At 39.5% G+C, this 20,610-nt stretch overlaps 1 protein-coding gene across 4 annotated transcripts; it reads right to left on the bottom strand.

Moving 5' to 3' along the window:
• Positions 1 to 1,667: 1,667 nt before the first annotated feature.
• KCTD18 (potassium channel tetramerization domain containing 18) lies at positions 1,668 to 20,079 on the bottom strand. 4 transcript variants are annotated; one of them, XM_050750724.1, is made up of 7 exons: positions 19,584 to 20,078; positions 16,842 to 17,076; positions 14,744 to 14,955; positions 12,068 to 12,261; positions 10,925 to 11,019; positions 5,891 to 5,993; positions 1,668 to 3,336 (listed from the first exon to the last, which is right to left on the bottom strand). In XM_050750724.1, the coding sequence occupies exons 2-7, from the start codon at positions 16,999 to 17,001 to the stop codon at positions 2,820 to 2,822; spliced, it is 1,281 nt and encodes a 426-aa protein (XP_050606681.1). In that variant the 5' UTR covers positions 17,002 to 17,076; positions 19,584 to 20,078; the 3' UTR covers positions 1,668 to 2,819. The 4 variants fall into 4 exon arrangements, with proteins under 4 accessions (XP_050606681.1, XP_050606680.1, XP_050606682.1 ...); XM_050750723.1 differs by having other exon boundaries at positions 19,973 to 20,078; XM_050750725.1 differs by lacking the exon at positions 16,842 to 17,076 and having other exon boundaries at positions 19,973 to 20,079.
• Positions 20,080 to 20,610: the final 531 nt, after the last annotated feature.

Raw genomic sequence — 20,610 nt, 5'->3', positions numbered from 1 at the left:
TCAAAAAGCAGTTTCCACACCCTCTGAAGATTGCTATCAGATACATTTTCTAAAATAATTTGGAGATAGGAGGTGGCCCTCAACTGTTCAGAAATGTATTAAAGGCCTACTGTGTACCAGACTCTAGAGGGACAGAAACAACAGTCCCTGTTTAGTAGAAGACAGTCACATAATCTAATATTTTCCTGCTCAAAAACTTCAAATATTGAGGAAATTCACACTTTTACTTCCTCCCTCTAGCTTTTCAGTGATGCAGTGTGGTTCTGCAGAAATCAGATAATGGGGCTAAAATGTGTACACTCCCTATTGTGTAGCCTTAACTTTTCTGAAACTCATTTTCTTTGTCTTTAATCTCAACACTTGGGGAGACCAAGGTGGGAGGATGGCTTGAGGCCAGGAGTTTGAGAGTACCGTGGGCAACATAGTGAGACCTCATCTTTACAAAAAAAGTTTTTTTAATTGGCCGGGTATGGAGTACATGCCTGTAGTCCCAGCGAGTTACTCCGGAGGTTGAGGCAGGAGGATTGCTTGAGCCCAGGAGTTGAAGGCTGCAGTAATCCAAGATTGTGCCACTGCATTCTAACCTGGGTGACAGAGCAAGACCCTGTCACTATAAAAAAAAAGATTTGAAAAATTTGAAAGAAATGTAAAAAGCAATGAAATCACATATGTGAAAATACTTGCTAAATTCTAACATAAGGCATTATTAACAAAACAAATCCTTCATTAGGTCCCCACTGCCAGCCTTAGGCTATCCATGACACAACTAACCAGTTTTAATCAGGGCAAACCTGTTTGCAACACAGATTATGTGAAAGGGTATAGTCACTAACCTTTTTTTAAATATATGAACAATACTTAAATATCCTACTAATCATTAAGTATTTCTAAGTGCCTCCTGATCCAACTTTATAAACCTACTTCTCAAATCACTATTTATAAAGCTTTCATTTTTTTTTTTTAGGAAGAGCAATGGGTTATGATGAATTACCAACGCTTTTAGTGTTTGCACAGTCTGGTATTAAGAAAAATGTTTTTCCATGTAAAGTGAAGCTAGCCACCAGGAAACCACACCCAAGTAATGTTTATGTTACTCGAGCATGCTGAATTTGACTTTGACTCCTGATATCCATAAGGGTGCATCTTCCCCTTCCCTACTGCAGCTGTCCCGGCCTTCAGTAGATATTCAAAGTCACTCCTCTTACAAAGACTAAGTGTGCTGAATGGATTTCCCTTAAACTACTTGATGCAAAGAAATGGAGGATGTCAACAGAATCACCCATGATTAATCATCAACATGTTTCCTGTCTAGCAACTCAAAATGTCCTAAATCAAGCAATACTAATAATGTCCAGATTGGTACTTCTGAAAATTCACTTGGTCTTTGATTTCCACAATGCCTGGATTCTCTATAACAGCATTTTCAAAAGTAACTGAATATTTTATATATTCCATAGGACAGTCATGGATCTTCAATTAAGTAATCACTTTTTCTAGCAAAGTAAGCAAGCTATCTAGTTATCCAAAATTGATTTAGTTATGTCATGCTTTATCTGCACAAGAAAGCAATTTTGTAAGTGAAAACGGATAACCTAAATAAACTAATAAGTTTTCAAACTACTAAAGGGCTCCACGGCTTTAAAAAGTACAGTCACAGAAAATGCCACTTTTTATGGAAAAGTTTTATTTGATTTTGTAAAAGGTAATGTTTTGAGTATACTTACTTTACTCTTTCAAAGCAATGCAAGTACAATGATAAGCATTTGAATAAAAAGTACCCTGTTTTATGAGCTTATTTTTTAACATAGTGAAGGCATACTCTCACTGAAAGTAGAAATATGTGATCCAATTACAAAACATAACATTTAAGAATAAACACACACAACTGAATAGTTATGAAAAAATAGAGGATTAATCAAAATATTCTGTTTAAAAATATTAAATTCAAGTTATATGGAAATTTTATGCATAAAAATCATATTGTATAATCAGAATGAATCTTCAGTGGTCATTTCTGAAAAACAAATACTAACTTTAGTTAAAAAGTTAAACTTTTACTTCTCTTTTTCAAAGTATTTTCAAAACTTCACTATTCAAATTAAAATAGGATATTTTAGCAATTTACTTCAAAGACGTATTATATAATTCTTGTCCCAAGAAATCTTCTTGCGATGTTTGTAAATAAATCTACTAACAGAAAAGAGTAAGAAAAGCCAATCTAGGAAAGAAAATAGTTCAATTAAGTGAGAGTCAAAGTGCGAATTAAATCTGTGGGTTTTTTTCCTCCCCATCATTTCTTTTCATGTTGTCTTTGGAGACAGAGTAATCTGTAGGCAGCTCACCTTGATCTACATTTTCTCTCTCTAATCTCTCTTGGCTGTGATATAGTACAGGGAACCGCTAATATCACCCCCTCCATTTTGCCAGACAGGAATACCGAAGGCCAAATCTTATGACCATCCTCGGGTTGCAACAAGTAACGTTTACTTCAGCAACAAAGTGGACCTCTCTAGAGATTATTTTGTTGTACTGTCTTGTTGCCTTAATACGAATTAATCATTAAAAAAAATAAACTGAAAACCAGAAATTCAAACTGTCCATAGACAAATAATCATTTAAAAGTTGGGAAAACGAGAAATGGAGCCTTAACCACTGAAAGTCTCCCCTCCTCCATTCCTGGCTCACACAATTCCAGGAATAGAATCCTAAACATAAACCTAAGCTTCCCCTTTACTGCATTAAGAAAGTGTCACTTCTTTGCATCAAATGGGTTGAAAGCTTTGGGAGATGAACGGGAAATTTCAAGTCCACCACTTTCATCAATTTCCCTTGTCCTTCCCGTTCTCAGTCCGCACTCCCAAGGCCCGGGCAGCGTCACCGGGAAGCGGCTTGAGGGAGTTGGCCTGCCTCGCGGCCGTGGGGGTGGCCAGGGAAGGCGCGGTGGCGCACAGCGGTGTCCTCTTCAGCTTTATCACCCGCTGGGGTGTAGGCTTCTTGTCGGAAAGTAGCACCTTAGCTGGAGGTAAGTGCGTGCCTCCATTTTCAGCGCTCGCAGCCCCAAGGGAAGCCTGAGGATGCCCAGGTGCCCCTGTGCCCTCCAGGGCCGTGGTTCTAGAAGGTGCAGAGCGCTGAGCTGCCTTTCTGCGGCTACCACTTTGAAACCTGTATGCTGTCGCCCCAGCCGACGTCTGGACGGCACTGGCTGGAGACACCGTGACGGAGGCCGAGTTCTTGACTTTGATTTGGGTACTTGTGGAAGGGCCCAAAAATCTAACTGGCTTAGGACCAGTCTTACAGTTCACACCTTCGTCCTCTTCATTGAACGTTATCAGTCGCCTAGAAATACAGAAGCATGTCATTTTCCACATGTACAGTTTTAGTAACTCATGAAAACATCTCCAAAGTTTACCTTCAGCGTTAACAGAAAGGTTTTGGTCAAGAATTAAAGAGTCAAGAGGTTTATGGGCACCTACCTCATCTCTCATCTCCCACCAAGGTCAGTAAGCAAGTTTACAAAAGATTGGTCTCAATTTGAATACAAATTATATAAACTCACACATAATATTAATACCAGCAAATTAAAATTTGGCATGTTACATAAGAATTATACAATATATCACCCTGTTCCCAAGTATCATGATGTGACCTACAGGATAACCAGAAATATCACAAATTGTTTTTCCCAGAACTGCAGTTTAAACAGATTTAGTGAAGAAAAAAAAATTTCACAATCAAATAAATATTTAAAATATTGCTTGATATAGTTTGGCTGCGTGTCCCCTCCAAAGCTTCTGTTGAAATGTGATCCCCCATGTTGGCGGTTTAGCCTGGCAGAGGTGTTTGGGTCATGAGGGAGGATTCCTCAGGATTGGCTTCGTGCCCTCTCCCATGGTAAGGAGTGAGTTCTCACTCTATTCGTTCACGTGGGAGCTGGCTGTTTAAAAGCCTGGCATTTCTTGCTGTCTCTCACCATGCGACACACCTGCTTCCCTTCACCTTCTGCCATGACTGTAAGCTTCCTGAGACCTCACCAGAAGCACATGCTGGCCCCAAGCTTCTTGTACAGACTGCAGAACCATGAGTCAAAATAAACCTCTTTTCTTTATAAATTACCCAGCCTGATATTCCTTCATAGCAATGCAAAACTAATAAACTGCTGCATATCTTTTTCTCCTCCTGAAGTTTTAAAATTCATGTTAACATATTAAAGATTATGAAAAGTCTATACTAAAGATATCTGTATTTCCCAGTCATTCTATAGTGAAACCTTTGATGGTCAGTAAAATTTGCATTCTTTGGAACCCATTTTGGGGACAGCTAGAATAGTCATGGACAAACCTTCAAAGATTCCAGAACTGAGTTTACCATTCATTATAAAAAGCCTACAGGGGGAACATTTTTTTAAATGACCTTAAAACTGTCAATCATTGTCAAAACCTTGCCTGCTCCTTCAGCTTCACTTCCTAAGGACCACCCGGAGCATGAAAGGTGACTGCAATCCTCTCACAGCTCTCTTACAAGTCTGCATAGCATCAGTGTGTTGTTAGAGGTGATTACAACTTAGTGAACTCCCATTCTTGGAAATGGGATCATAATAACATGGTTATTTGAAAATTGCCATCTGTAGCAAAGAATGCAAATATAATATATTCAACCCTAAATCCCTACTGAACATTTTCTCTGGTGACCAGATGGCTCCTTGGGCCTTACAAGTGCTTCTCAGTCATTGTCATCGTTATCCTGTTGATGCATCAAAAATGATGCTTCGTAAACCTGTAGAGGAAAGATAACTAACACAGAGGAGGGTCTCCGTAAACCACTCCTGCCTGCTTTGTTTTCCGTCTACATCTTCCACCAGACTCCACACTGAGGTTTCTCAGCCTCAGCACTATTACCATTTTGGTCACATCATTCTTTGTTCTGGGGGCCACCCTATGCACTGTAGGATGTTTAGCAGCATCCTTGGCCTCCACCCTCCAAATGCCAGTAGCAACTCCCACCCCACAGTGTGTCAACTAAAAATGTTGCCAAACATTGTCAAATATCCTCTGGGAGGCAAAATCACCCCTAGTTGAGAACCACTGCTCTTGACTCAAAATATATTTGCTAATTGTAGGCTCAAAAGGCAAAATAAATGATAATAAAATTATGGCTTTTAAGAAATAAGATCTGTTTTGACAAGTGATGGTTAAGTTCTAAAAACTGAATAAGCATCTCTGCATTTCAGTGAAAGACCCAGAGGGCAAACGTAAGAAAGTAGTCTGAAATTCCATAGGGGTATTTAATTAAATTGTAGAACATGTGATCAAGAAATCAGAACATCTGAAGGCCATGAATAAAACCCAGGCACTGTAAAAAAAAAAAAAAAAAATGATTTTAAATGTATTTAAAACACAGTGAAAGACAGCTGTGGAGTGAATTTAATGCTAATAATTTCATGGAACACAGGAAAATACCATTAATTAAAAGTGCTATTTGTGGCAATAGGAAACAGAAAGGAACTCAGAATAAGCCACAAGAAATTTCAAGCATTAAGTCTAAATAGATTTTTTTTTTTTTACTATTGTCAATAAAGCCTGGGATTTCACTTCTGTGGGGCAAAAATATTTACCACAGCATTCCCACTGTGTCCACTAGCATTTTTAGAATCACAGTCTCTCAATAAGAACATGTTACACATGCAGTTACAAAGAATTATTCCCACTTTTTACATAGTTTTGGTAACTTCATATTTACCAAGATCTATATTTTGATGGTAAGACACAATATTCAAATAGGTGATTAATAAGCTTAGTAAGGTCAAGAATTATTATTCATTTCCCCTTCACAAAGGCAGTAAAAATGTCAGCGATTAAAAAACAAAACAAATAATCAACACAGCATAGATAACCTCTTTCGAATCGGAGCCATGTGACGCAGGCTTCCAAGTAAAGGCCGTTCTTCTAGAGTCCAACACTCTATCAGCTCATGAGGCACCCGCCAGTAGCTAACACCTGGAAGGTAAAAAGAGATAATTAAGACAGCTACCATCCACTGCAAAATGCTGAGCAACACTGAGACCTGCCAGAGTCTGAGGTTCATGCCTCCCATTTGGCAAAGGGAGGTATGCACAACATGAACAGGAAGCGCTCACACGAGGAGCTAGGGCCAGGGAGCAACGCAGCTCACAACCTGGGTCAGGAAGAGCTGGCCACCAGCTTTGCCACCGATTAGCTGAGAAGATTCAGCAGGTTATTATGCACACTCAGGGCAGCTGAGAGTGAGGGCTCAGGCTCCAGCAAAACCTGTGTGGGTCTGAATCTCCATCTCTCACTCACTAGTCATGTCACCTTGGGAAAGTTACTTTTCTGTGCCTGAATTTTCTCAGCTATGAAATGATGACAATTAAGATTATGTACCTTGAAGGACTATTGTGAGGGTTAAATGAGTTAATAAATGCAAAGTGCTTAGAACAGGGTCCAGCACGGACTAAGCACTCAAAAACTGTCAAGTACCTTTATTCCCAGTCCCAGTCGTAGGGAGTAGTGTAAGTATTGTATAGGCGGTGGGTTGTAACACTTGCCCTGACTACTTCACTGGGTTGCTGTGACATCAAATCAGGGGAACTCTGTGAACTACTCTGAAAATGACAAGCACTGTACAAATATGAGATATCACCACCCAATAACCACAATTTCCAACAAGAATCTGAGCTAGTGAGTTAGGCAAAAATGCCATTCAAATTCATTTTAATTTTTAAATGTGTTATGTTTTTTATTAAAAGCTAAAACATGTATTCTTGAAGCCTCGAAAACATTATGCTAAGTGAAAAACACCAAACATAATAGGTCACATATCGTATTGTTCCATTTGTAGAGATATCAAGAGTAGGTAAATCCATTGAGACAGAAAGCAGACTGCTGGTTGCCAGGGGCTGTGGGAGACAGTGGAGTGGGGAGTGACCACTTAGGGGGTTCCTCTTGGGGTGATGAAATGTTTAAAACTGGATAGAGGTAATGATTGCACAACATTGTGAATGTAGTAAATACCAATGAAATGTATGCTTTAATTAATTCTGTTATGTGAATTTCCATCTCAATTTTTTTTTAAAAGCAGCATAAATATATTCACATGAAAAAAGCTCAAACAATTATGTTGAATGAAAATTGCTTGGAGTAATCTAAGTCCCAATAATGGATCTGGTGTTGTCTTCTTATTAAAGTTCTGGTAACAATAACAATTTAGCAAGCTGGACATATAAATCATTATAATAACAGACATATCTGATACTCAAATAACTCTATGATCCTCATTTTAAAACAATTAACTTTCTGGAACCACTTGATCACACTCCAAAACCTACACATACTATAAAAACATTCCGAAATCTGGTCCATTAAGTTTGCTTTTTTTAAAAGTCAGATTTATTAAGATATAATTTACATAAAATAAAATTCATCCTTTTCAGGTACACATTCCAATGAGTTTTGACAAATGGATATAGTTATGTACCCATAGTCATAATCAAGATGTAGACCACTTCTATCACCCCAAAAAGTTTCCTCATACCCCTTAGCAATCAATGTCCCCTCCATCCTTAGTTTTGCCTTTTCTGAAATGTCATATAAATGGGATCATACAAAATGCAACCTTTTGTGTCTGGCTTCTTTAGCATGATGCTTTAAGATTCATCCATGTTGCTGAATGCAGCAATGATCATTTCTTTTATTGGTGAGTAGTATTCCACTGTATGGATACACACCACAATGTGTTTAAAAACTTTCTTTTTTTTCCTGCCTATAAAGTAATTCACATCCCTTGTACAAAACCTGGAAAATATAGAAAAGCATATATAAGGGAATCAAAGTCACTCCTAATCAGAAGACCAGGAATCATTGGCTCAGGACAGACTAATATGTTTCATTCCAGTCTTTTTTCTACTCATATGATATACTTTACATTTATTTCCTGCTTTTTATCATTTCTTATCATGGGCATTCATCTATGCAAAAAGTTATTTAAAATAACTTTAATAGCTTTATTATATTCCATTCTGTGGATGTGCCAAAATATATTTAACCTTCAATCATTAGACACTTAAAGTGTTTTCATTTTGTCCCTATTATGAAAAATGCCAGAGAACATTTCTGTTCCTAAACCTTTGTCTGCATTTATGTCCTTAACATAGATAAGATAGATTCCAAGAAGTAAAATTACTGGGTCAAAGAATATAAACAATTTTGATGCTACTGATGTGACCTAACAACTTACTTTCCAAAAGTTACATCAATTTTTACTCCTACCAGGAATTAATGAGAGATGTTTACTCATCTGGTATATAAAAATAGCTTTTATTAAATGTATATTTCATTGATAAGGAATGAAGTTGAACCTCCTGCTACATGTTTATTTCTTTTTCTGGGAATTTTATGGTCATGAACCTTGTAATTTTTTTTTTTTTTTTGTAGTAGTGGCTGCCTTTCTAATCAATTTTAATAAACCTTCTCTCTATTAAGGATATACTTTGTCCAGTTAATGCAACATTATTTATCCTTGTTTTTTATTAGTCTTTAAATTTTATTTATAATTTTTAATGTTTCTTGCTTTTTGTTTTGTTTTGTGTTTAACATTTATGCCTAGTGTTCCATTACTGGAACACTAAGCATGCGGGAGTTACTTATATCCTAATGCCCAAGGTCATCGCCAAGGTCCGATTGCAAAAATTCAAAACATTGCAACCTCAGGAATAAATGGGTTAAGAGGCAGGGTCTTGCTATGTCACATAGCCTGGAGTACAGTGGCACTATCATAGCTCACTGTAGCCTCAAACTCCTGGCCACAAGTGACCCTCCTGCCACAACCTCCCAAAGTGCTGGGATTTTAAGTGTGAGCCAACATGTCCAGCTTTTTTTTGTTTTAAAGTTCCTAATACTTTAAATGTTATGCAACTAACTTTATTAATCTTTGTCTTTGTGATTTTTGAGCTTTTAATTTCTTTCCCTATTAAGAAAACAATTATTTGCTTACATTTTCTTTTTTCTTTCATAAATCCATCTGAGACTATTTTGATAAATAATGAGGTTACAGTTTTGTTTTTCCTCCCAAGCATATTTCTCAACTATTTATTAAAATATTGATATCTAATACTTTTTTACCACATAGTACTTTTACTAATTTTACTGGTGTTCACCCTTGATCTCTGCTCTATTCTTATATCAGAGGCACATGCTTTTTATTATTATAGGTCTGTAGCATGTTTTACTATCAAACAGAGCTAGACTCATCCCCCTAATTACTTCTACTCCCCAAAATGTTATTGGCTACTTTACCTATTTATTCTTTCAGAGGAATTTTAGAATCATTTCTTCAAGATTCCAAAAGAGTCCCATTGATATTTTGATAGACCTATAATTTAATCTGAGAAGAACTGACATCTTTATAATATTCAGATTTCCCACTCAGGATCATGGTATGTCTCACCATTATCTCCATGTCTTCTTTTTTATGAATGGATAAATACATTTTAGCAGTTTTCTTCAGAAAAGACCTAAGCATTTCTTGGGTAGTCAGTCCCGAGGACAGTCCGAGTTATTTTACATTTCGCTTATTGCTATAGTGAATGGGAGTTTCCCTTATAATTTTTAATTGATTTATCATAGGTAAGCTGCTGATCCATGTATACTGATATTGTATCCAGCTAGTTTAGCCTACTAAATTTAGCACTTACAATATTTTCAGCTGATTCCTTGGGGTTTTCTAAAAAGGCATTATCTACAAATAACAACGACTCTTCTTCTCCTTTCCAATATTTTTTTCTCTAATTTCTGTTTCCTATCTTATGGATTTTCACAGGCCTTCCAGAACTTTGCTAAATCACAATGATGCCTCATTACGTGCTTGCAAAATGGATAAAATCGGTCGCATGCTTTTTAAAAGGTATTGATCCCAGTTTTCTGCTTCAAACTTTTTTTTTTTTTTTTTTTTTTTGCAGTTTTTAAAAGCTTCTTCCTCTCCTTTTATGTCTTGCTCTGTCACCCAGGCTGGAGTGCAGTGGTGTGATTATAGCTCACTGCACCTTCAAACTCCTGGGCTCAGGCAATCCTCCTGCCTCAGCCTCCTGAGTAGCTGGGACAATAGGTACATGACACCAGGCCCAGTTTTTTTACCCATTATGTGACTGGCAGTCAGTCTTTATTAGCTTTTAGGATTATCTGAGGATGGAATATGTCTTATTTATCTTTGGATCCAATTTTAGGACTTGTTACGATACTTTGCACCTATACACGGTTGTTAATTAAGAAAAAAAAAATGCTTAGGCATAGAACAGAACATGTAACCCTTCTGTGATCCTTATGAAAGTGTCAAAGCCCTTCTGAGACTCGGTTTCCTCATCTATAAAATAGGAATGGTAAGTAGTGTACAGGATTGTGTTAGGACTAAGAGATACCGAATGTAAACTACTTATCGGAGATAAAAAAACAGCATTATTATTACCAACTCTCACTCTGTAGTTTGAGAAAAATGATCAGTTTTCAAAGTGTACATTTCAAGATTATTGTAATTACCTTATAAGGGCTCTTTAGATATCCTCCCCAGCATTATTTTCTCTCCCTTTCCTTGATTACATATTTTATGCTTAATTTGAAGTATTTTTCCAATGCACAGTAGATACTAAATGAACTCTTAATTAAATTAAATAAGCCTAGCTAACAGAAGCATACTTAAAGTTACTGAATTATAAACTATTAATAATACCTAGCAACTCATGGGATTTAAAGATTTGTAAGTAAACTGCCTCAGTGTTACCATGAGATGACAAATACATTGACACACTCAAAAGAATACTTTCTAAAACAAAGAAATTCAGTATTTGAGTTTACTTTGTCTTATTTTTTTTTCTTTGTAAAAAGTCCACCTGCTTCCATGAAATAAAATTGCACTGTACCTTTTCCTTCCCAAGCATCAAAGGCATCCATCATTTTCTTCAACTCCGCTACTGAATAATAGCTCCAAATGTACTGAACATTATTTCCCGCCTCTCTAGAAATATTGCAAAACATAATGAAAATATACTACCTAGGTATGGATGTATATATATACATACAGCTAATATACATTTAATAAGAGCTTGTTAATTAAGGGAAAAAATACGTAGGCACTCAGTAGTTGTTCTGTGATCCTTAAGTATACATATGCTTACATAGATATACATGTACACATTATATAATACACTAACCTACATTTTGATCTCTTTTTACCATAGTAGAGTATTTTATTAATTGTACAATATACACCGTGTAGACAAATCAACACATCTTTAATATCACGTTTTTTAGAAAAATCAGTAAACTCCAATGAACTTAGAAATTACTCACCTTTGACCAGCATTATGCCAGACACTTACATATCTTACATAGAAGCATCCTATCTGTAAAGAATTCAGAAACTGATGACATATTTAATCATCTAAAAAGGCAAGCTTATATGATCCTGCATTAGTCACTAATAGTCGACCCAATCCCACCTGCCAGAGAATTTTTTTAAAAATTGCTAAGTGAATTAACCAGTGTAAATAAGATTACAGGAAAAATGTTAAGTAATAACTCTTAAGAATTTAACATGTTCAAGTCATAAACTTCTAAAGCTGGAAGGGACCAGGGAAGTGCTTCGTCATTTCTCAGAAGAAGACACCAAGGCAGGCTGGCCCTGGGTCACTCAATAGGCCTGCTGACTTCTTCTGCCAATGCTTCTATGGTCTAGGAAGATGCCGGGCATGTGGCTTTTCTTTTTTCTTTCTCTTCTTTTCTTTTTAAGCCTCTTGGGGTAGGGGATTCTGAAGCAGACTCCCAATTGAGAACCACTGCATTAGATCATGCAGCTGGCCTGCAGCTTATCCATACTGTATGTGAAATGATCTTAATTATAATTTCCTCATGAAGCAGGCCTATCTCAACTGCTAAGATGGCTCACTCTGTCTCCTAAGAGGTGTCAATGGTCTTTTCTAGTCAAGTACATTTCATTCAGAAACACCTCTTAGAAGAGACCAAGACTTTATTTTGTTCTTTTTCACATTTAAATTTGGACATACCTTTTAAAAATGCTTTTGCTGTGAATTCTTCCTCCCAGCTGCTTATCAATAGCGTCTGTTCCATCAGTTTTTGTGGCATATACACCAATAATTCTACTCTCACAGCTTGCACCAGATGTGTTAAGATAGTGGAGAACCCAAACTGTTGGTTTATTGCAGACTAAGCCATATGAATCACAGAAGTCTGTTAAAGCCTGAAGCAAAAAGTATATACAAAATTTGAATTTAATTCTAGAGTGAAATAAAAATGAATATGCTCCATTACTTTCATATAAAAGCTGAAATTCTAGCTGGTCATAAGGGAAATAAAAAGATTATAAATTTCAGCTTAGTCTTTACACCTTTAAAAATCAAACACACATTTTTTTGAATTAAATCGGGGCGGGAAGGACAATCCCAAAAAGTACCACCCAAAAACCGAACACCTTTTCATCTACAGAATCCTTTTCCACATGGACATTCCATTTTATTTCTTACTCCTTTAGTCTGCCAACATCACTTTTAATTTTATAATCTTTATGAGATCATTCCTCCACTGCCAACATCACTTTTAATTTTGAAATCTTCGTATAATAACTAAAATGTAGACCTTTTTCTTTTCCCTTTAGAGTAATTTCCCCAAAATTTCCCATTTGACACAATCTTCCATTTACCTTCTACTGACTAACCCCATAGTTGGTCCCTACTTTTAGCTCCAAATTCTAATCATGGACTAACCAGATTGATTTTTCTTTTACACTGAAAGATATGAATATATAAACTCAATATCTAAACTCAATATATGCTGCCTGAACTCATTTGGCACTTATCCACCTATTCATTCATTCATTTGAATATTAAGTTCCTGCTCTGTGCTGAGCTCTAAGGTCCTGAAGATATTAACTATGAACAATGGTGAGACAGGGTCCCAGCCGTCCTAGAGTTTATAGCTAATGCAGAAGACAGACACTGAACAAGCTGCCAGCACCCTGTGTAAGAAGTGCCACCAGGACTGGGTGTGGTGGCTCACGCCTGTAACCCCAGCACCTGGGGAGGCCGAGGCAGGCGGATCACCTGAGGTTGGGAGTTTGAGACCGGCCTGACCAACATGGAGAAACCCTGTCTCTACTAAAAATTCAAAATTAGCTGGGCGTGGTGGCGCATGCCTGTAATCCCAGCTACTCGGGAGGCTGAGGCAGGAGAATCGCTTGAACCCGGGAGGCAGAGGTTGTGGTGAGCCAAGATCACACAATTGCACTCCAGCCTGGGCAACAAGAGCGAAACTCCATCTCACAGAAAAAAAAAAAAAAGAAGTGCCACCAGTGAGACCACAAGGTGCTCCAGGGCACAGAGCAGAAGGGTTTCACACTGTGAAGCTACCAGGGCTTTCCCTGGGAGGAACAGCTTTACTGCTGTCAGTACTCTGGACAGGTACTTTGTTGTGTTCACTGTTATATCCCAAGTGTCTGGAATAGTGCCTGACACAAAGGAGATGCCTAGTATTCACTGACTCAGTGAATGAAAATGAGGCCCTACCATGTCTTGCACTTTCATTTAATATTGCTATCTAACTCCTGTACTAGTTTGGAATTTTACTTACACATACATCTACAAGAATTCCCAACTATACTATAAACTTCAAGGGCAAAGAACGGCATGTTGTATTTCTTGGTGTTCCACACAGCCCCTTGTACAGTGCCAAACATTTCACAGGCACTTGAAATAAACATGTGTTGGCTGACAGCATGAATGTGGGCATGCTGGGTCCTTTTTGAATAAAAACCAGGAATAAAAGACGATGGAGCTGAGACTTCTGAAGATGAGCATTAACCCTCCCAACCTTCTAGTCAGGCCTCACTCTGCAGATGTGGCAACAGCAGGGAAAGACTACTGTTTGAAAATATAGTTTATGAATAACTTCAGTAGCAGAACCCATATAACTATGCAAATTCCTAAAGGGGATCTGGAACCAAACCAACTTTCTCTTCATGCTGCACTCCTAATAACCAACCACCCATCAGCTTTCTTCCTAAACGCTGACATCTAAATCAAAGAACTCAAACCAGTTCAGATCAGTTTTCACTATTAACAATTTTCTAAGAAAAAATATTTTTCTTAGATGCTCAAAAGTGCTAATTAATAACACATATAATACTTTCAATGAGACAAAAACAGGTACTTAGGATTTTCAAATCACGTAAAGATCTTTAAAATGTAATTTAAAATAGAAGCATCTTAAAAAGACATTTACTGATCTCAAAGTGAATTAGCCAAACTAATGTTTTAAATTAGTAAAAAAACTACTACACTTACTAAATCAAGTAAGATGCTTTATTATTTATCAGGATCATTCTTTTCAAAAATCATTTTAGTAAATAAAATAATACCACTATGCCCTCACATAGTATAGTATTTCTCTTAATTTAAAAAGAATTTCCTGAGTTCTATAAAAAAGCCATCAAAAAGTGCTAAATCTTCAATGAGGGATATAAACTCAATCAACTTTTGAGTGGCAATACACTTTCCAAGAACTTTGGCCTTAAAAAATGAGAAGTAGTAGTAAAGAAACATGTCTTCAAAGCGTATAAAAACTATCCTGTTTCGTTAATGTGAAAACACAGGCTAAGCAAAATAGTACATATTGCTTTGTGCATCATAAATATATATATTTGAAAACTTAAAAAAAAATGCCAAGACCTTTTTAAGTTCTATATTTGACCTTAAAGAATATGTCTCCATTTCATTGGCCAAATGGTCAGACAGGCTGTACGGATAAGGGATGCCAAAGTAATCAGCCTCTTCCTGTAGGGCGATGCGGGTTTGCTCATCTGTGGGAATCTGAACTTCTCCATGAAGGTAATCCAAAAGGTATTTAAACAGACGTCCATCACGGTCAATAACACAAGCCCCTAGAAAACATTCAGTTCAAAAATGATTGTAGAGATTCTGTCAATCAATAAGATTTCAACAAATCAAACTAGGTCTGAGGACCTCTACAGTTATAAATGTTTCTTTCTCACCTGAAAGTTAACATCTAGTGTTCAAACAGGTTTATGTAATCTAAGCTAGACTTTTGGTTATTCAAACACCAAATATGATATACCAGCAACCCTCTGCTCACAAATAGGTGATATTGTAAAACAGAATCTGAATGAGTTGTGTGGGAAAATCACCTGTAGTTCTATAATACTGCACATAAGTTTGAATGCAAACATATATCACCAGGGTTGCCATGTTTGCTTGTATTGGTATACTATATATACCATGCTAGGCCAAGTGGCCAAGAGAGGCTAAAACCAAACCCACACTCTGCCCACCAAGCCATGCACCCTGGCATGGAACTGCATCTTCCTGGATAAAAGGGCACCCTTTTCTAACTTGTACACAAAGAAACTGAATGAGTCAGTGGTGGACCTTTGCATTCTCACTACCATATGGGAAAAGATATTCCGAGATCCATTTAGAACTTTGGATGCAATGACTATATTCCCACAATGGCCACTGCAAAAGCTACGGGCACCCCACACTGCTGGTAGAAACAGAAGTTTACCCCAACCTTATCTCAGCTGGACTAGAACAGGTATATGGAGATGCTCACTAAAAGAGCATGTGGGGTGCTCATCACTATGTCCAGTGTTTGCCTGTCAGCAACACTACAAACCCGGGGTTCCTCGCTCCAGGCATGCCAGATGATTGGAATCACTGGGTTAGTTCTTTTGTACCATGAGAACCCAAACTTTAAAAAAGAAGAAACGCTATGCTGGTACTACTTTATAATAAAATATTTTTCTTAGATAATTTAGCAGAATTTAAAAAAAAAAAAAAAAAAGAAAAACCTCTGCATGAGGAAGGGATTAAGAAGATAAAATTTAGGGGCAGAGAAGAGAACTCAATCTCTGCTTACCATCTTTGCCCCAACAACCTTTCTGCCCAGGTAGATACCAAGCCCTGGGCACCAGCCACTGGTGACTTTTTTCCCCCAGTCTTTCAACTGCCGTTTAACCAGCAAAGCAACCTCCTAACACCAGGGTTATTAACAGCAGAACAGCCCCTTATGTTCAAGACTCCTCAATCTTTCTCCTCTAACACAGAACCAAGAGTGGGTCTGGGGCTCATATGCAGTGCAAAAAACCTCATTTGTATTGATGAAGTTTCTTTACAACCAGTAGTAGGTTCAGTGAGTCCCAGAGCACTGGAAGCAGAGAGCAGTCCCAGAACCCTACCTGTGTGATTTACAGTTTCTTCTGAAACCCAGTTTTCAGTCCACTGCTCCTTAGACCTGACGGTATCACTGCACAGACTTTTTCTCAGCCATGCACATCGGCCACACAACAAGACTACACAGCTAGGCTAGGTGGCGAGCCCAACACTAATTCTGCAATGATGATGGCTGCTCTGCTAGCAATAAGGACAGCTGCTTTCTCCAGACAAACACATTTTCTAACTTGAAGAACACAGAGAGAAGCAAATCTATTTAATCACTGTCAATATCATCACTCAAAGCTGCACAAAAGTAACACGTTTCAAAATATAGTTAATCCCCGTAATTAGGTTATGACCAGCCTTTATGAACTGTTACTTCTTTGTCAACTTTTAACAACATGATCACAGATTTTCAGAAAAAGTATTTAATTTCTCCATGTACTTAATGAATCTCCATAGAGTCCTAATGATCTCAGTAATTAGTATATTCATCTAGTACATTTCGTTGTAATTAGGAAAATCAAAGGGAATTTAAACTGGGCTCTTGTGTTAATAAATATTCAGATCATGCTTTCAGACTTTAGACATTTACCTGACTCATCTGTTTTTAGAGGAAAGCGACCACTGAACATAGATGCCAACATGGAGTCTTTGAAGCGGCACAAGGACTCCCGCCGGGCTGTGTAAGTACAGCCACCCACATTCAGTCGGAGAACATCTAGCACCTCTTCTCCTGCCTTGTGGCCTTCCATTTCTCCCCCAGGCACCTCAATTTTTGCCTCCCAACACTTTCAGAAACTTCAAAACAATGATGTCTCCGTCTCCCTCTGTAAAACAAAGGACAGTCATCCCTGCCATTTACAACAAGACACTAAATAGATAATAAAACATGACTGAAAATAAATTCCTCAGTACTGGCAATATTGAATTGAAGGATTTTATATAAGAGAATTTCGAGATATGCTAAGAAGTTGGAAAATGTTGGCTCAGAGGGTTTGTAAAATATAATAAACGACTAACAACGCAATCATCGCTGTTGAAATGACTGTTTAAACATGGTAATGCACTCTCTGTCACACGGCAAACAAAGGTGAGGCCTGCTTATGATCTTCAGTATTCACATATCTTTTTAACCATGGTAAGTCTGAGGGAGCCTCTAGACTGCAGAGATCAGTGGACAGCATGGAACTGAGCTGCTAGGCTCTTCCCCTCACCGGCTCTAGAATCTTGGGCAAATTACTTATCTTCCTCTTCTATAAAATGGAGGCAGTGATGATGCCTACCTCAAAGGACTATCAGAGGAATAATTAAAAGAACATATAAAACAGCAAAAGAGCATTTAGAACAGTTCTGGCTCACGGTAACTATTCAATAAATTATGAATATTATGCATAATGATAAAAATTTAACCATAAAGTGTCTACTGAGGGACTTGATACTGACTCTGGAAATGTAAGGAAATAAAGGAGCAGGAATTATTAACAATGATAACTGTAATTCTTAGGTAACTAAGGAATATATAATTTATCAATTGAGATTAGAGTTCTTTTAATTAAAAAAATTTTTTTTTAATGAGACAGGGTCTCACTGTGTTGCCCAGGGTAGTCTTGAACTTCTGGGCTCAAGCAATCTTCCTGTCTTGGCCTTCCAAAGTGCTGAGATTACAGGCATGAGCCACCACGCCCAGCCTGAGATGAGAATTCTACATATACCAGTAGGCAGACTAGTCTAGAACTACAAATAACATATCCAAATCATCCAGCTTCTTCACTGTGAAATGGATGAAGCTTTAGGGAAGTTTTTGGTTTTGTTTGTTTGTTTGTTTGTTGAGATGCAGTCTTGCTCTGTAGCCCAGGGTGGAGTACAGTAGTGCAATCTTGGCTCACTCCCGGGTTCAAGAGAGTCTCCTGCCTCAGCCTCCTGAGTAGCTGGGACTACAGGTGCACACCATTATGCCCGGCTAATTTTTATAATTTTAGTAGAGATGGCGTTTCACCATATTGGTCAGTCTGGTCTCGAACTCCTGACCTCAGGTGATCCACCCACCTCAGCCTTCCAAAGTGCTGAGATTACAGGTGTGAGCCACTGCACCCGGCCCAGGGAAGGTTTAAGGGTTGGATTTTTTAATCCATTCTGGAGATCACAGAACCACAGGTGACACTGTGGTGTTTTCCCACCTAGAACAATACTGTGATGAGAAAGGTACTCCCAATATTGAAAATCTGCAGTATCCACACATTTCACAGCAAGTTTAAAATGGCTGCCGAAAGGCTCAACTACATCCATGTCAATTCACTTTCACTCAGTGACCAACTAAGATCGTTTTGTAGATGCCAGCCAGTCTCCAATAAAATGGAAGGAGACCATTAAAATCTAAGGAAGACCATGTGTGTAGAACACGTTCAGCAACAGAAACCATTATGGGCCAAAGGTCCAGCCTTCCAAAACCACTTATGGATGTGACATCTTGCACTGCCTAGAAGTCCCAGGAGCAGCACTCCAAAGATCCATGTGTGAGAGCCACCTCTGAGGCATGGGATGGAACTAGTTCCCTCTGCCTCATTACTAGCTCCCTGGAATCCTAGCTATTCTTCAAGGCCCTCAGCAAACCTAATTTCTTGGATGACTGTCCCACATATCCTTCTGACCCCCAAGTTTGAATCCTTGCACAGTTCTACAAATACACTTTGTGTGTCTGTCCACATTTTACCCCACTTGTTTAATCCCTACTTTTTGATCTGTAGGCCAAGGAAGCCAGGGCCTGTGTCATCTTAGTAACTCCCATTTACTGAATGCTTATGATGTGTCAATCATTGTAAGAGACACTTGACACACATTACCTAATTCACACAAAAACTCTGTTGGATGGGAACTACCGTCCCTGTTGACAGATGAGGACCCTGGGGTAAAAAAAGAGAGAGATGTGTACAGGGGCCACACAAGGGCTGACTGCTAGTAGGTTGTGGGGCCAGCCCCAATCCAGATCGGCAGAACGGACCCCAAGTTCCTCCTGCTTCATCCCACACCGGCTCCTTCAGCACTGTTTCACCCCTATGGCTCCTAACCCAGCCCTTTCACTCTCTAAGCATCTGTCCATCTCAAGACTTGGTTACAATAACACAGCAGCACCCCGATCCCCAGGATTTAAGAGCTACTCCTCCTACCCAAACCCCAGGCAGTCTCTCCTAAGGAGAAGAACATCACCATTCCAAGGCCACACCAGGGGGGTACTCCGCAGGCCCCATCCTCAAAAGCACCCAGTTAGGCTCCCTGCTATGTGGAAAGTGTCCAGCCCTCGGGGACAATGTCCCCCAGAGTGCGGTCCTATGATCACCTGCATCAAAACCATCAGGGACGCTTGGGAAAACGAAGACACTCAGGCCACAGCACAGAGCACCTCAGAAAGTCTGCCTCAGAAAGATTTGGGGATCTGCCCGCGAACCCCACTTTGAGAAACATCGCTCAAGGGGCTCACACTCCTCTTCCGAAGCGGCAAGAGCCGGGAGGAGCTGGGAAGCCAGAAAGCCCCGTCACGGTCTTCCGCGGCCTGGAGACCCCCAAATCGGCCCGAAGACCGAGCCTGCAGCCCGGGACGCGCGCGTTACCAGCGCGGCCCGGGCCCTTCCTCAGGGCGCCCCGCCGCCTTCCAGGCCCGCGGCCCATCCCGCGCCCGGCTCTTCCGCACCGGCAGGGTGGGCCGGGTCGGCAGCTTCCCAGACTGACCTGCGGCCCGCCAGACCCTCGGCGTGACCGCCTGACGCCGCTGGGCGGACGCGGAAGTGAACGCCTTCTCCGCTGCTCGGCAACTCCGAAAGCAGAGCGGTGCCAGCGGCGCCCCCGTGCGGCCCGGCTCTGCGGCGGCGGCGGCGGCGGGTCCGGGAGGGAGGGAGGCCACGCCCCGGGCACGCCACGCCCCCAGACTGGTCTCGCCCCTGCCGGCCGCCTCGGAGTCGGGTGGGTCTTCCATCCCAGAGGCAAGGGAAAGGCACCGCAGAGAAGGCCAGGGCTGAACCCCGCGGGACGGTCTTTTCTGTTCAGAGGCTGGTTTTACAGGTGAAGAGAAGAAACAGCCACAGAAGTTGCGATTGTCCAAGGTCACTTAATAAGTAGCAAGAATTAGGATGTTAAGTGTTCTCACCCCCAGGTCAGTGCCCATCCCTCCAAACAGGGCTGCTCAGTGCCAACGTGTGTTAATATATTGCACTTGGATAAGTCTATCTGGATAGTGTCTGCAGCTTTCAAAGCTTTTTCACACACAGCATTCTTGTTTAGTCTGTGTGACAGTGATATAAAGGGTGATATTTATTTCCCATTATAGCAAGAAAAATTGAGGCGAGAGCAAACATTTATTCAACACTTTT

The sequence above is a fragment of the Macaca thibetana genome, chromosome 12, assembly GCF_024542745.1.
Source record: "Macaca thibetana thibetana isolate TM-01 chromosome 12, ASM2454274v1, whole genome shotgun sequence".
NCBI lineage: Eukaryota > Metazoa > Chordata > Mammalia > Primates > Cercopithecidae > Macaca > Macaca thibetana.
This window is presented reverse-complemented; position numbering and strand designations above follow the sequence as displayed.